This window comes from Lutra lutra, chromosome 10, assembly GCF_902655055.1.
Source record: "Lutra lutra chromosome 10, mLutLut1.2, whole genome shotgun sequence".
NCBI lineage: Eukaryota > Metazoa > Chordata > Mammalia > Carnivora > Mustelidae > Lutra > Lutra lutra.
In genome coordinates this window covers 85,484,028-85,502,014 of record NC_062287.1, presented here as the reverse complement: position 1 = coordinate 85,502,014, position 17,987 = coordinate 85,484,028, and the positions used below count along the sequence as shown (strand labels likewise).

The following is a 17,987-nucleotide window of genomic DNA, read 5'->3' as shown; positions in this document are numbered from 1 at the left end:
AGAAGTACTAGAACTGATAAACTAATTCAGTAAAGTTACAGGATACGAAAATGAATGTACAGAATTGGTTGAATTTCTGTGCACCAATAATGAAGCAGCAGAAAGAGAAATTAAGAAAGCAATCCTATTTACAATTGCACAAAAAGTAATGAGATGCCTAGGAATAAACCTAACCAAAAAGGTGAAAGACTTATACTCTGAAAACTATAAAACACTGATGAGTGAAATTGAATGTGACACAAAGAAATAGAAATACATGCCCCTGCTCATGGATTGGAAGAACAAATATTGTTAAAATGTTTGTGCTACCCCAAGCAATCTACACATTTAATGCAATCCCTATCCATATGCCAACAGCAGTTTTCACAGAACTAGAACCAACAATTCTAAACTCTGCATGGAACCACAGAAGACCCTGAATCCCTGAATAGCCAAAGCAACTTTGAAAAGGAAAAGCAAATTGCTGGAGGCAACACAATTCTGGACTTCAAGTTATATTACAAAGCTATAGTAATGAAAACAGTACGGTACTGGCACATAAATAGACGCATAGATCAGTGGAACAGAATAAAAAACCAAGAAATAAACCCACAACTATATGGTCAATTAATCTTCAACAAAGCAGGAGAGAATACCCAACTGTTGACTCTCTTCAACAAATGGTATTGAGAAAACCGGACCACTTTCTTACACCATACACAAAAAGAGACTCAGAATGGATTAAAGACATAATGTGAGACCTGAAACCATAAAATCCTAGACTAGACCACAGGCAGTAATGTCTCTGACATGAGCTGTGGCAGTATTTTTCTAGATACGTCCCCCAAGGCAAGGGAAATAAAAGCAAAAATAAACTATTGGGACTACATCAAAATAAAAATCTTCTGCACAGCAAAGAAAACAATCAACAAAACTAAAAGACAGCCTGTGGAATAGAAGATATTTGCAAATGACATAGGCAATAAAGGGTTAGTATCCAAAACATATGAAGAACTTATAAAACTCAACATCCCCAAAATACATAATCCAATTAATAATCCATGGGCAGAAGACATGAAAGACATTTCTCCAAAGATGACATTTAGATGGCCAACCGACACATGAAAAGATGCTCCACATCACTCATTATCAGGGAAAGGCCAATCAAAACTACACTGAGATATCACCTCACACCTGTTAGAATGGCTAAAATCAAAACACAAGAAACAACAAATGTTGGGGAGGATATGGACAAAAAGAGAGCACTCATGCACTGTTCATGAGAATGCAAACTGGTACAGCCACTGTGGAAAACAGTGTGGAGTTTCCTCAAAAATTCAAAAGAAGTGTATGATCCAACAATCACACTGGGTATTTACCCCCAAAATAGAAAATACAAAAACACTAATTCAAAAGGATACATGCATCCCTATGTTTACAGCAGGATTGCTTACAATAGCTAAACTATGGAAGCAGCCCATGTCCATCGATAGATGAATGGATAAAGAAGATGTGAGATATATATCAGATATTCCAGATACTATGGAAAATTATTCAGCCATAAAAAGAATGAAACCTTGCCATTTGCAATGACATAGATGGAACTAGAAGGTATAATGTTAAACACAAATAAGTCAACCAGAGAAAGACAAATACTGTATCATCTCACACATATGTGGAATTTAAGAAAACAAATGAGTAAAGTTTAAAAAGAGACAGACCAAGGAACAGACTTTTAAATATGGAGAAGTGTTGGTTACCAGAGGGAAAATGGGTGGGGGGATGAGTGAGCTAGGTGATGAGGATTAAGGAGTGTACTTGTCATGATGAGCATCAGATGATGTGTGGAATTGTTAAATCACTATATTATTGTACATCTAAAACTAGTATTAGACTGTATGTTAGCTAATTGGAATCAAAATAAAAACTTTAAAATCCTTGGATTGAAGTAATGCTTTTAGACTAATTTTTGTGAAATTGTGTTAGGTTTCTACACTTCTGCTGAAAGCAGGTATAATCCTCTAGATTAAAGAATTAAGTAGTATTTTAGAGGAATGGAATATGGTTCTTTATTTTTCATTGTTATTGAAAATAGTGACTACCCAGACAGATATAAGATCTTCAGTGTAAGTACACTTGTCAGCTTGTTTGTATTTATAACTTACATGATTAATTCAAATGACTAAGTAGTGAATTTGAAAAGCCCGTAGAAGTATATGAGAAACTTTGAATTCATCCATTGTGATCATTACTAACGATATTTTCAGTTTGCTTAAAATCATTAAAACGTATCTTTGATGGCTGCATAGTATTCCACTGTATATATATACCACATCTTCTTTATCCAGTCATCTGTTGATGGACATCTAGGTTCTTTCCATAGTTTGGCTATTGTAGACATTACTGCTATAAACATTCGGGTGCACGTGCCCCTTTGGATCACTACGTTTGTATCTTTAGGGTAAATACCCAGTGCGACGACGTGGATGGAACTAGAGGGTATCATGCTTAGTGAAATAAGTCAATTGGAGAAAGACAACTATCATATGATCTCCCTGATATGAGGAAGTGGAGATGCAACATGGGGGGTTAGGAGGGTAGGAGAAGGATAAATGAAACATGATGGGATTCGGGGGGAGACAAACCATAAGTGACTCTTAATCTCACAAAACAAACTGAGGGTTGCTGGGGGGAGGGGGGTCGGGAGGGGGGTGGTTATGGACATTGGGGAGGGTATGTGCTATGGTGAGTGCTGTGAAGTGTGTAAACCTGGCGATTCACAGACCTGTACCCCTGGGGATAAAAATACATTATATGTTTATAAAAAAATAAAAATAAATAAATTAATTTTAAAAAAGGCCTTAAAAGTACAATTTTTTAAAAAAAGTATCTTTGAAAAAGTTAAGAATGTCAGGGTGCCTGAGTGGCTCAGTCATTAAGCGTCTGCCTTTGGCTTAGGTGATGATCCTGTGTCCTGGGATGGAGCCCTATGTCAGGCTCCCTGCTCCATGGGAAGCCTGCTTTTCCCTCTCCCACTCCCCCTACTTATGTTCCCTTTCTCTGTCAAATAAATAAATTAAATCTTTTTTTAAAAAAGTCTCATCAATCTGGATAGGACCACTACTGAACTTATTTAGTTTTATAGTCATTTTGCTCAAGTTTCAAATTCCAAAAAGGTAGAAATCAGTTGATTTGTTTTGAGTAATACACCCTTCACTTGACTAAGGGAGAATAAAGTGTGTGAATTTCAATTCTACTAGATTGTAATGAGGAAGAACTACTTCAAATAAATATTTGAAATTGTGATAATATTGGATAAGGGAAACAGATACAGGCCAGGTAAATCTAACAAATTTATGCTGCTGCCACTCCACAGGACAACAGTTCATTCAGGAAACAATTACTGAGTGCCAGCCAGTAGACTCACTATTGTTCTTTATCACTGGTGCTGAAGCATGTGGCAAAAATGAATGAAATTTTTGAAACCAATCAGTGATTCTACCAATGTCATGTCAAGATCAAAACCTTTAAAAAAATGTTATTGGAATATCCCATTGGTATTTTGATCCAGATGGCGTTGAAAATATAATTGCACTGGGCAATGCAGACATTTTAACAATGTTTATTTTCTGATCCATGAGTATAGAATGTTCTTCCATCTTTTTGTGTCTTCAATTTCTTTTCATGAGTGTTCTGTAGTTCTTAGAGTATAGGTCCTTTACCTCTTTGGTTAGGTTTATTCCAAAGTATCTTATGATTTTAAAAAAAAAAGATTTTTAAAAATTTATTTATTTAAGCATGGAGGACAAGGGGAGTTAGAGAGGAGAAGGGAGTTGGGGGAAATTGGAAGGGGAGGTGAACCATGAGAGACTATGGACTCTGAAAAACAATCTGAGGGGTTTGGAGTGGTGGGGGGTGGGAGGTTGGGGGATCCAGGTGGTGGGTATTGGAGAGGGCACAGATTGCATGGAGCACTGGGTGTGGTGCAAAAACAAGGAATACTGTTATGCTGAAAAAAAAAAATAAAAGAAAAATAATTATTTATTTGACAAAGAGAGACACAGGGAGAGAAGGAACACAGGCAGGGGAAGTGGGGGAGGGAGAAAAAGGCTCCCTGCTCAGCAGGGAGCCCAATGAGGGGCTCAATCCCAGGATCCTGGGATCACAACTTGAGCTGAAGGCAAATGCCAATGACTGAGCCACCCAGGTGCCCCTATCTTGTGATTTTTGGTGCTATTGTAAATGGAATCAATTCTCTAATTTCTCTTTGTACGGTTACATTGTTAGTGTATAAGAAAGCAACTGATTTCTGTGCATTGATTTTGTATCCTGCCATATTACTGAATTGCTGTATGAGTTCTAGTAATTTGGGGGTGGAGTTTTTGGGTTTTCCACATAAAGTATCATGTCATCGGCAAAGAAAGAAAGTTCGACTTCTTCTTTGTCCATTTGAATACGTTTTATTTCTTTTTGTCATCTGATTGTTGTTGCTAGGACTTCTTGTACTATGTTGAAAAATAGTGGTGAGAGTGGGCATCCTTTTTGTATTCCTGATCATAAGCTTTTCCCCATTGAGAATTATTTGCTGTGGGTTTTTCATAGATGAATTTTGTGAAATTGAAGAATGCTTTTCAAAGTGCTAGAACAAACCATCCTAAAATTTGTATGGAACCAGAAAAGACCCCGAATCACCAAGGAAATGTTGAAAAAGAAAAACAGAGCTGGGGGCATCATGTTGTTTGATTCCAAGCTATATTACAAAGCCGTGATCACCAAGATAGCACAGTACTGACACAAAAAAAACAGACACATAGACCAATGAACAGAAGAGAGAGACCAGATATAGATCATCAACTCTATAGTCAAATAATCTTTGAGAAAGCAGGAAAAAATACTCAATGGAAGAAAGATAGTCTCTTCCAAAAATGGTGCTGGGAAAATTGGACAGAAAATATATACAGCAGAATGAAACTCTACCATTCTCTACACCATACACAAAGATAAACTCCATATGGATGAAAAACCTCAGTGAGAGACAGGAATCCATCAAAATCCTAGAGGAGAACATAGGCAGTAACCTCTTTGACATTGGCCACAGCAACTTCTTTCAAGACATGTTTCCAAAGGCAAGGGAAACAAGTGAAAATGAACTTTTGGGACTTTGTTAAGATAAAAAGCTTCTACAAAGCAAAGGAGATAGTCAACAAAACAAAGAGGCAACCCACGGAATGGGAGAAGATATTCACAAATGACACTATGGACAAAGGGCTGATATCCAAGATCTATAAGAACTTCTCAATCTCAACACCCAAAAACCAAATAATCCAGTCAAGAAATGGACAGAAGACATGAACAGATACTTCTCAAAAGAAGGCATACAAATGGCTAATAGACACATGAAAAAATGTTCATCATCATTAGCCATCAGGGAGATTCATATCAAAACCACATTGAGATACCACTTTACATCAGTTAGAATGGCAAAAATTGACAAGGCAAGAAACAACAAATGTTGGAGAGGTTGTGGAGGAAACCCTCTTACACTGTTGGTGGGAATGCAAGTTGGTACAGCCACTTTGGAAAATTGTGGAAATTCCTCAAAAAATTAAAAAGAGAGCTACCCTATGACCCAGCAATTGCACTACTAGGTATTTACCCCAAGATACAGAAGTAGTGAAAAGAAGGACCATATGTACCCCAGTATTTATAACAGCAATGTCCACAATAGCCAAACTGTGGAAAGAGCTGAGATGCCCTTCAACAGACGAATGGATAAAGAAGATGTGGTCCATATATACAATGGAATATTACTCATCCATCAGAAAGGATGAATACCCAACTTTTGCATCAACATGAATGGGACTGGAGGAGATTATGCTAAGTGAAATAAGTCAAGCAGAGAAAGACAATTATCATATGGTTTCACTTATTTGTGAATGTAAGGAATAGCATGGAGAACATTAGGAGAAGGAAGGCAAAAATGAAGGGGGGAATCAGAAGGGGGATGAACCAAGAGAGACTATGGACTCTGAGAAAGAAACTGAGGGTTTTAGAGGGGAGGAGCATGGCGGGAGGAGCATGGGGGAATGGGTCAGCCTGGTGATGGGTATTAAGGAGGGCATCTATTGCATGGAGCACTTGGTGTTATGCAAACAGTGAATCGTGGAATACTACATCAGAAACTAACAATGTACTGTATGGTGACTAACATAATTTGAAAAAATAAAAAAATAAAAAATTGATTTTATTAACAATATTTTTTAAAATTTAAAGTCCTGTTTCTAAGTATGACAAAACAAGCTGCTTTAGCCAAAAGCAGTGAAGGCCCATATTAAAATATATGTTGGGTCCAATTTTCACCAATTACATTTCTCAACCTAAGTAGACTTTCTACTATACTGTATTGCCTCTCTATCTCTGATAGGTATTATCCTCATAATTCAATTTTTTAATGCAATGAAAAGGTGCTGTGCTTATTAAAATCAGAAAAATTACTTGAGTTTTGGGGTGCCTGGGTGGCTCAGTTGTTAAGCATCTGCCTTTGGCTCAGGTCATGTTCATTGAGCCCTGATCAGGCTCCTTGCTCAGCGGGAAGCCAGCTTCACCCTCTCCCACTGCCCCTGCTTGTGTTCCCTCTCTTGTCGTCTCTCTCTCCATCAAATAATTTTAAAAATCTTAAAAAAAGAAAAATTACTTGAATTTCAATAACGTACTCATAATTGTGCCCCCAAATTTAAAGAAAAGAATTCCTTTCCTAAATTATCAAGAGTACTGCTTTAATATTCCCATAATTTTGCTTAGTGCTGGCATGGACTAATTAACTCTTCTATAAATGAAACTAGTTGATTTTTAAAAAAAATTTTATTTATTTACTTGCCAGAGAGAGAGAGAGTGTATAAGCAGGGGGAGAGGCAGGCAGAGGGAGAAGTGGGCTTCCCCCCGCCATGCAGACTCATCCTGACCTGAGCCAAAGGCAGATGCTTAACTGACTGAGCCACCCAGCATCCCTGAAACTAGTTGGTTTTTGAAAAAGAAATTATAAACAAGAGCAGTATAAATTTAAATGAATACTTTGTTATAATACAAAAAAGGCTTTAGTGTTACATAGGTTTAGAAATATCTCCTTAACAATTTCCTCCCTATGGTGTACTCAGCACTTTTTCATGGCCTATTTTGTAACAAAAGTTTTTAAAAAGAATTTTTATGTATGTTTAAATATATGTGTGTGTATATGTTTTATATGTGTTATATATTTATAACATTTTAAATAACTTCAAAATAGGAACAAAAAGTCCAGTTACATCTTCTGGCTAAAGAAGATCATCAGAAGCAACTGAATGAAATTGAGAAATATTATGGCACCATAACAGGTCAATTTGGATTGGTGAAAGAGAATCATGAAAAGTTAGAACAAAATGGTAGGTACTATCTTATTTAAACTTGTATATTTAAGAGGGAATAATTAAATGGGTTTATTTATAATAAATAAATTGAACTTACCTGCTACTGGTAATAGTAAGTGACATTTTAATACTGGTTAAATTCAATAATAATTATATACAGTGCACTAAGGTTATTTTCCCTGTCCATCTTGGTGATACTTTGCTTAAAATGGATGTTGAATATAATACTTTTCTAAATGTTTTTCATGTTGCAGTACAGGAAGCAATACAGCTAAACAAAAGACTTTCAGCTTTAAATAAAAAACAAGAATCTGAAATAGACAGTTTGAAGAAGGTATGGTTGATACAGTTTTATAGTATTAGGTAAAATTATAGTCTAATTAGTTTTATGAAATAGTTTGGAAAAAGTTGAGTATATTTTTTGGTATAAAGAAAAATAAAATGTTTTAAATACAGATTCATAAACTGTGAGTTATGATTCCAATAAATGCAATGAATGAATTTGTCCTAACTCATTCAGAATATTCTTTGTCACCAGTGATATGCCTTATGGTGACATGAATGGCTGATCTTTACTGTATGTCAGTCTCAACACCATTTATTCATTCATTCATTCTTCATTCATTCAGTACTTGAATGGACTGTATATGCCAGGTACTTTGTGGCACTAAGGATAGAGGTCTGAAGAAAATAAAACATTTTCCTGCTTTTTTGAAGTTTATAGTCCAATGGAGGAGTTAGGCACAAAATATATAATGCCACAAACCAAATAATTTAAAACTGTTAAAATTGTATGAAGAAAAAGTAAAGGATGTGATGACATCATAATAGGTGAATTTATTACATTGGATTATTACTGTTAAAGGGATAGGGAGGGAAGAGAATAATGTTTCAGGCGATAGAGATGTCCCCATTCTGGACCCAAAAAACAAGAAGAAGATAAGTTACTGGAACCCAGAAAGGGTATCACACAGAGTAGGTAATAACTCTGGCAAGGAGAAGAGCATGTACAAAAGTCTTGAGGCAGGAAAGAATTTTAGTAATCACTTCTCAGACTTTTGGCTAAGATTAAGTATAGGGAAGAGTTTGGTATATGTGAGGGACTGGAGAAAGTCTGGTATGACTGGAGCATCATGAGCGAAGGAGTACATTGGACATTGAGATCTAAATTGGCAGAAGGCCATAAACATTTTATTTCTCATGTCAGTCATTGGCTCAGAAGTAGACTAATGGCCTTAGTGGTTATATACTAGGAAGAATATAATCCGACCTCTGGTTGTCAGTCATTTCTGTACATGAGAAACCAAACAGGAGGAACCTGACAATGTGGATGCCAGATTGGTGTGAAGTAAAGAAACCTGTTCTTTGATGACATTTTTGAATCCCTGGATCCTCCAACCCTACCATTCCCCCACCTCTACACTTTTCAGTTATGTGAGTCTGTAAATCCTCATTATTATCTGTGTTAGTTTGGTTTGGGCCAGTTTAATTTTCCATAATTTGCAACTAAAAATATCTTCACTGATACTAGTTGAGAGTGGTAGGAGAGGAAGAAGTCTCTCCCACTTTATCAACATCCTATACCAGAGTGATGCATTTGTTACAATTGATGAACCTACCCTAACACATCAGTATCCTTCAAATTCCATTGTTTACATTAGGATTCACTCTTGGTTATGTACTTTATCTGAGTTTGGGCAAATGTTTAGTGACATGTATCCACCATTATAGTATCATACAAAATAGTTCTATTGCTCTGAAAATTCTCTGTGCTCTGCCTTTTTATCTGTCCCTTCCCCCAACCCTTGGAAACCACTACTCTTCTACTATTTCCACAGTTTTGGAGACTTTTCCAAAAGGTTACAGAGTTGGAATCATATACAATATACCCTTTTCAAATTGGCTTTTTTCAGTAATATGCATTAAGTTTTGTCTAATGTCTTTTCATGGCTTGGTAGCTTGCTTTTTTTTTTTTTTTTTTTAAATACTGAGTGATATTCCATTGCCTGGATGTACCACAAACTATCCATTCTACCAAAGGACATTTTGGTTGCTTGCATGTTTTGGCAGTCGTGAATAAAGCTATATGCAAGTTTTTGTGTGCACATAAGTTTTCAACTTTTTTGGATAAATACCAAGGAGCGTGATTGTTTGGATTATATGGTAAGAGTATGTTTCGTTTTGTAGAAACTGCTAAACTGTCTTCCAAAGTGGCTATATCATTTTGCATTCCTACCAGCTATGAATGAGAGTTCTTGTTGCTTGATATCCTCACCCGCATTTGGGGTTGTCGGTGTTTTGGATTTTGCACATTCTCAATAGTGTGTATGGTATCTCTCTGTTAACAGTTTTGATTTGTAATTTCTTTTTTTTTTTTAAGATTTTATTTATTTGACAGACGGAGATCACAAGTAGGCAGAGAAGCAGGCAGAAGAGAGAGGAAGGGAAGCAGGCTCCCTGCTGAGCAGGGAGCCCGATGCGATGCGGGGCTCGATCCCAGGACCCTGGGATCATGACCTGAGCCGAAGGCAGAGGCTTTAACCCACTGAGCCACCCAGGTGCCCCATTGATTTGTAATTTCTTAATTACAAATAATATAAATAAAATAATTTTAATTGGGTTGTTTGTTTTCTTGTTGTTGACTTTTTAAGAATTCTGTGTGTAATTTGGATAACAGTCCTTTATCAGATAGAGCTTTTAAAAATATTTTCTCCCAGTCTGTGATCTGACTTCTCATTCTCTTGATACTGTCTTTTGCAGAGCAGAAGTTTTTAATTTTAATGAAATGCAGCTTATCAGATATTTTTGTGTGTGGATTGTAACTTTGGCATTGTACTTAAAAAGTCACTGCTTTACACAGAGTCAGCTAGATTTTCTCCTGTATTATCTTCTAGGAGTTTTATTATTTTATATTTTACATTTAGGTCTGTGATCCATTTGAGTTAATTTTTATGATGAATCTAAGATCTCAGTCTAGATCCCCTCCCACATTTTTTTTTTTCATTTGAATGTCCAATTGTCCCATGACCATTTGTTGAAAATGTTAGTTTTGCTGATAGTTTGTCAACTATCAGTTGACTATATTTATGTGGGTCTCTTTCTTGGCTCTCATTTCTGTTCTGATAATCTAATTGTTCATTCTTTTGCCAGTACCACATTGACTTGATTACTCTATTTTTATAGCAAGTGCTAAAGTTGGGTAGTGTCAGTCCTCCAACTTTGTTCTTCTCCTTCAGTATTAAGTTGGGTATTCTGGGCCTTTTGCCTTTGCATAGAATTAGTTTGCTGATACCCACAAAATAACTTGCACAGATTTTGATTAGTATTGTAATGAATCTGTAGACTGAGGTGGGAAGAACTGACCTCTTGAAAATATTGGCTTTTCTAATTCATGAATATCTCTCCATTTGTTTAGTTCTTTAATATCTTTCATTAGAGTTTTATAATTCTTCTCATATAGGTCTTATATAGTTTGTTAGATTTTTTTTTACCTAAGCATTTAATTTGCTTAAAAATTATAACAAAAATTAAGAGCATGAGATCATAGAAAATATCTGCCCCCATTTTCTATCACTTGTAATTTCCCAAGTGATAAAAGAACTAAGACTATCTCTTGTTCTAATATCTGGTCTTTCACCCTGACCTTGACACTGGGCTCCTAAAACCCTTATAAATTCCTAAGTTGTAAGAGCACTAGGAGCATCTTTTGTTTTAATAATGTGACTCTGGGTGGGATCCTGGATAGCTCCTGGTTGGGGGTTGGTCACCAGAAAGAGCAAGTCATGATTAGAAGCTTAACATTTTAGCCCTGCTTCTCCCCTACTTCCCTCTAGTCCATTAAGGGGAAAAGGGGTGGAAATGGAGTTAAAAATTGATCATGCCTACGTGAGGAAGTCTCCATAAAATCCCAGTAGTATCATTTCAGAGGGAGGGTGATATACCTCAACTCCACCAGGACAGAATTCCCTGTGCTCAGGACACTCCCAGATATTGCCCTTTGTATATCTTCCTCTGGCTGTTGATCTGTATCCTTTATCATATCTGTTAAAAAACTGGTAAACTTAAGTGTTTCCCAGAGTTCTGTGAGCTATTCTAGTGAATTAATGGAACCTAAGGGGGGGATCATGGGAACCTCTATTTATAGCTGATCAGTCAGAAACACCTGGACTTGCAATTGGCATCTGAAGTGGGATGGAAGTAGTCTTATGGGACTGAGCCCTTAACCTTTAGGATTTGACCCTGCGTTCAAGAAAGATAGTGTCAGGAGTTAAATTGTGGGGACACAGCTGATGTTGCGAAGAATTGCTTGGTGGGTGAAAACCTCCACACATTTGGTGACCATAGTGTCAGAAGTGTTCTGTGTAAAGGAGACATACAGGAAAAAAACACAGGAGGAAGAACTGGATTTTTCCTTATATAAGGGGAAGAACTGTAGGTTTTTTCTGGTATAGAAAGTAATTGACTTTTGTGTATTAATGTTATGTTCTACAACCTTGTTATAATCCCTTATTAGTTCCAGGAGGTCTTTGTTGATGTTTTTTTTTTTTAGATTTTCTGCATAGTCAATCATGTCCTCTGTTAACAAAGACAGTTTTATTTCTCCCTTGCCAAATCTGTATGTCTTTTTTTTTTTTGTCATGTTTTGTTGCATTAGCTGAGCCTTCCAGTGTGGTGTTAAAAAGTTTGGTGAGAGACCAGGACGCCTGGGTGGCTCAGTTGGTTAAGCGGCTGCCTTTGGTTCAGGTCATGATCCCAGTGTCCTGGGATTGAGTCTCACATCAGACTCCTTGCTCAGCGGGAGCCTGCTTCTCCGTCTGCCTCTGCCTGCCACTCTGTCTGCCTGTGCTCACTCTAACAAATAAATAAATAAAATCTTTTTTTTTAATATATTTTATTTATTTATTTGACAGAGAGAGAGAGATCACAAGTAGGCAGAGAGGCAGGTAGAGAGAGAGGGAGAAGCAGGCTCTCCACTGAGCAGAGAGCCTGATGCGGGGCTCGATCCTAGGACCCTGAGATCATGACCTGAGCTGAAGGCAGAGGTTTAACCCGCTGAGCCACCCAGGCGCCCCAATAAATAAAATCTTAAAAAAAAAAAGTTTGGTGAGAGGGAACATCCTTGGCTTGTTCTTAATTTTAGTGGAAAAGTGTTAAGTTTTTCACTGTTAAGTTTGATGTTAGCTGAAGGTTTTCTTTTTGGATGCTCTTTTTCAAGTTGAGGAAATTCCCCTCTTTTTCTGGTTTGCTAAGATTTTTATCATAAATAGGTGTTGGATTTTGTCAAATGCTTTTTCTGCATCTTTTGATAAGATCCTGTGATTTTTTTCTTTTGCCTATTGGTGTAATGAATTACATTAATTAATTTTTTTAAAAAGATTTTATTTATTCATTTGTCAGAGAGAGAGAGAGGGAGAACACAAGCAGGGGGAGCAGCAGGCAGAGGCAGAGAGAGAAGCAGGCTCCCTGCTGAGCAAGGAGCCCGATGCGGGACTCGATCCCAGGACCCCGGGATCATGACCTGAGCCGAAGGCAGCGGCTTAACCAACTGAGCCACCAGGTGTCCCATACATTAATTAATTTTTGAATGTTGAACCGGCTTTGCATAAGTGGGATAAATCCCACTTGATCATGGTGTATAATTATTTTTATACATTGTTAGATTCAGTTTGCTCTTACTTTGTTAAAGATTTTTGTATCTACACTCATGAGAAATACTGGGCTGTAGTTTTCTTGTAATGTTTTTGTCTTGTTTTGTTATTAGGATAATGCTAGCCTTATAGAATGAACTCAAAGTATTCCATCTGCATCCATCTTCTTAAAGAGATTATACAGAATTTGTATAATTTCTTCTTTTAATATTTCATAGAATTCACCGGTGACCCCATTTGGGTATGGTGCTTTCTGTTGTTAGGTTATTAGTTATTGATTCAGTTTCTTTAGTGGATATAGGTCTATTTAGATTGTCTGTTTCTTCTTGTGTGCATTTTGGCATATTATGTCAAGGAATTTTATCTAGATAGATCTATCTATCCATTTTATCTAGGCTATCAAACTTGTGGGCATAGAATTTTTCATAACATTTTAAAAATTTTCTATTTAATGTCCACAGGATCTATGGTTATATCTACTTTTTCATTTCTGATATTAGTAATTTGTGTCCCTTCTTTTTTTTTTCCCTTAGCCTGGCTAGAGACTTATCACTTTTATTGATTGTTTCAAAGAATCAGCTTTTGGTCTCTTTGATTTTCTCTATTGATTTGTTGCTTTTGTTTTTATTGATTTCTGCTCTAATTTTTAATGATTTCTTCTGCTTGCTTTGAATTTACTTTGGTCTTCTTTTTATAGTTTCCTAAATCTGAGGTTTAGATATATTATTTTAGATTTTTTTCTTCTTAATTTTTTTAATTGAAGTGTAGTTGACACATAATGTTACATTAGTTTCAGGTATACAACATAGTGATTGAGTAAGTCTATACATTATGCTACACTCACCACAAATATAGCTACTGTCTATCACCATAAAATGCTAGTATGATACCACTGACTATATTCCCTATGCTGTATCTTGTGACTTATTTGTTCATAACTGGAAGCCTGTATCTCCTACTCCCCTTCACCTGTTTTGCCCATACCACCCTGCCCCTCTGGCGACCCGTAGTTCTCTGCATTTATGGGTCTGTTTCTTATTTTTGTTTTTTTTTGTTTTTTGTTGTCTTGTGTTTTAGATTTCCACATATAAGTGAAATCTTATGGTATTTGCCTTTCTCTGACTTATTTCTCTTAGTGTAATCCTCTAGATCCATTGTGTTTTTGCACATGGCAAGATCTTTTCCTTTTTTATGCCTGATATTATTTTTTAAAAAATATAATTTTTTTTATTAACATATAATGTATTATTAGCCCAAGGGGTACAGGTCTGTGAATTGCCAGGTTTACACACTTCACAGCACTCAGCATAGCCCATACCTTCCCCAATGTCCATAACCACACCACCCTCTCCTTGCCCTCCACACCCCCTCCCGGCAACCCTCAGTTTGTTTTTTGAGATTAAGAGTCTCTTATGGTTTGTCTTCCTCCTGATCCCATCTTGTTTCATTTATTCTTTTCCTACCCCCAAACCCCCCACGTTGCCTCTCAACTTCCTCATATCAGGGAGATCATATGATAATTGTCTTTCTCTGATTGACTTATTTTGCTCAGCATAATACCCTCTAGTTCCATCCACATTGTCGCAAATGGCCAGATTTCATTTCTTTTGATGGCTGCATAGTATTCCATTGTGTATATATACCATATCTTCTTTATCCATTCATCTGTTGATGGACATCTAGGTATTTTTCCATAGTTTGGCTATTGTGGACATTGCTGCTAAACATTCGGTGCACGTGCCCCTTCAGATCACTACATTTGTATCTTCAGGGTAAATACTCAGTAATGCAATTGCTGGGTCATAGGGAAGCTCTATTTTCAACTTTTTGAGGAACCTCCATGCTGTTTTCCAGAGTGGTTACACCAGCTTGCATTCCCACCAACAGTGTAGGAGGGCTCCCCTTTCTCCACGTCCTTGCCAACATCTGTCATTTCCTGACTTGTTAATTTTAGTCATTCTGACTGGTATGAGGTGATATCTCGTTGTGGTTTTGATTTGTATTTCCCTGATGCCGAGTGATGTGGAGCACTTTTTCATGTGTATTTTGGCCATCTGGATGTCTTCTTTGCCGAAATGTTTGTTCATGTCCTCTGCCCATTTCTTGATTGGATTATTTGTTCTTTGGGTGTTGAGTTTGATAAGTTCTTTATAGATTTTGGACACTAGCCCTTTATCTGATATGTCATTTGCAAATATCTTCTCCCATTCTGTCAGTTGTCTTTTGGTTTTGTTAACTGTTTCCTTTGCTGTGCAAAAGCTTTTGATCTTGATAAAATCCCAATAGTTCATTTTTGCCCTTGCTTCCCTTGCTTTTGGCGATGTTCCTAGGAAGATGTTGCTGTGGCTGAGGTCGAAGAGGTTGCTGCCTGTGTTCTCCTCAAGGATTTTGATGGATTCCTTTCTCACATTGAGGTCCTTCATCCATTTTGAGTCTATTTTTGTGTGTGGTGTAAAGAAATGGCCCAGTTTGATTCTTCTGCATGAGGCTGTCTAATCTTCCCAACACCATTTGTTGAAGAGACTGTCTTTTTTCCATTGGACATTCTTTCCTGCTTTGTTGAAGATTAGTTGACCATAGAGTTGAGGGTCTATTTCTGGGCTCTCTATTCTGTTCCATTGATCTATGTGTCTGTTTTTGTGCCAGTATCATACTGTCTTGATGATGACAGCTTTGTAATAGAGCTTGTAGTCTGGAATTGTGATGCCACCAACTTTGTTTTTTTTTTTTTTTTTTTTTTTTCAATATTCCTCTGGCTCTTCGAGGTCTTTTTTGGTTCCATATAAATTTTAGGATTATTTGTTCCATTTCTTTGAAAAAAATGGATGGGATTTTGATAGGGATTGCATTAAACGTGTAGATTGCTTTAGGTAGCATAGACATTTTCACAATATTTGTTCTTCCAGTCCATGAGCATGGAACATTTCTCCATTTCTTTGTGTCTTCCTCAATTTCCTTCATGAGTACTTGATAGTTTTCTGAGTATAGATTCTTTGCCTCCTTGGTTAGGTTTATTCCTAGGTATCTTATGTTTTGGGTGCAATTGTAAATGGGATTGACTCCTTAATTTCTCTTTCTGTCCTGTTGTTGGTGTAAAGAAATGCAACTTACTTCTGTACATTGATTTTATATCCTGACAATTTACTGAATTCGTGTACAAGTTCTAGCAGATTTAGAGTGGAGTCTTTTGGGTTTTCCACACAAAGTGTCATATCATCTGCAAAGAGTGATAGTTTGACTTCTTCTTTGCTGATTCAGATGCCTTTAATTTCTTTTTGTTGTCTGATTGCTGAGGCTAGGACTTCTAGTACTATGTTGAACAGCATTGGTGATAATGGACATCCCTGCTGTGTTCCTGACCTTAGTGGAAGAGGTCTCAGTTTTTCTCCATTGAGACCTGACTGATATTCTATTGTGTATATATATACCATATTGTTCTTGTCCATTCAGCTGTCATATGACACTTGGGTTGTTTCTATATTTTGATCTTTTTTCTTTTCTAATATCTGCATTCAATGTTATACATTCCCCTGTAAATGTTGCTTTCACTGCATCCCACAGATTTTGAAAAGTTGTATTTTCATTTAGCTCAAAATATTTAAAAATTTCTCCTGAGATTTCTTCTTTGACCCATGTGTTATTTAGAAGTGTGCTGTTTAATCTCGGAGTATTTTGGTTTCTTCAGGCTACATTTTATTGATTTCTATTTTAATTTTATTATGGTCTGAGAACAGAAATTCTGTCATTTTTATTCTTTTAAATTTGTTAAGTTGTGTTTTATAGTCCAGAATGTGGTCTATCTTGGTGAGTGTTCCATGTGAGCTTGAGAAGAATTTCTAATCTGTTTTTGGATGAAGTAGTCTATACACTTCAATTATATCAATTTGTTTGATGATATGAAGTTCATCTTTGATCCTTCTGGTTTTCTGCCTGCTGGATCTGTCCATTTCTGATGGAGGGATATTAAAGCCTCCAAATGTAATAGTAGATTGTCTATTTATTTTTGCAGTTGTTAGTTTTTTCCTCTTCTATCTTGGTACTCTTTAGGCATATACACATTAAGACATTGTTATGTCTTCTTGGAGTATTCAATTCTTTATCATTATGTATGCCCCACTTTGTCCTCAGTAGCTTTTCTTTCTCTGAAATCTACTCTGTTTAAAATAAATATAGTGATTCCTACTTTATTTTGATTAGTGTTAGAACAGTATATCCTTTTCCATCCCTTTACTTTTAATCAGTATGTGTTTTTATATTTAAAGCGAGTTTCTTGTAGACAACATATAATTGGGTCTTGTTTTTGGATCCACTCTGATAATCTACCTTTTGGTTGTTGTATTTTAGACTCCTGAAGTTTGAGGTGATTATTGATATAATTGGGATTAATATGTACCATAATTTTTTGTTGTTTTCTGTTTGTTGCCTTTGTACCTCTTTTTTGTCTTCCACTCTTTTTTTGCTATTTGTGGTCTTAATTGTACATTTTATGATTCCATTTTCTTTACTTTCTTAGCATTTCAAATGTATTTTTTTTAAACTTTTTTAGTGCTAGTCCTGGAATTCACAGTGTATCTGCAGTAAACCAAGTTTGCTTTCAAATAACATACCACTTCATGGGTAGTGCATGTACCTTATAACAACAAAACAGTCCTGATTCTTCTCTCCTGTCACTTATATCATCTCTGTCATTCATTTTACTAATACCTAAGCATACATAATCAAAAGCATTGTTGCTGTTGTTATTTTGAACAAATGGTTATTTTATCAATTTAGAAACAGAAATATTTTATTTACTATCACTTATTCCTTCTCTGATTCTTTTCTTTTTATTAGGTACATCAGAGTTTCTGACCTATATTGTTTTCCTTTTCTCTGAAAAAAAAATTTTTTTTAACATTTCTTATAAGGCAGGCCCACGGGCAACAAATTTGCTCAATATTTGTCTTAAAAAGTCTAT

At 36.2% G+C, this 17,987-nt stretch overlaps 1 protein-coding gene across 1 annotated transcript in view; it reads left to right on the top strand.

The window, feature by feature from the left end:
- Positions 1 to 17,987, top strand: part of CCDC73 (coiled-coil domain containing 73) — a 132,650-nt gene that overhangs the window by 64,922 nt on the left and 49,741 nt on the right. The window contains 2 exon segments of the mRNA XM_047691444.1: positions 7,262 to 7,397; positions 7,637 to 7,716. Of these exon segments, the coding sequence (XP_047547400.1) occupies positions 7,262 to 7,397; positions 7,637 to 7,716 (216 nt within the window).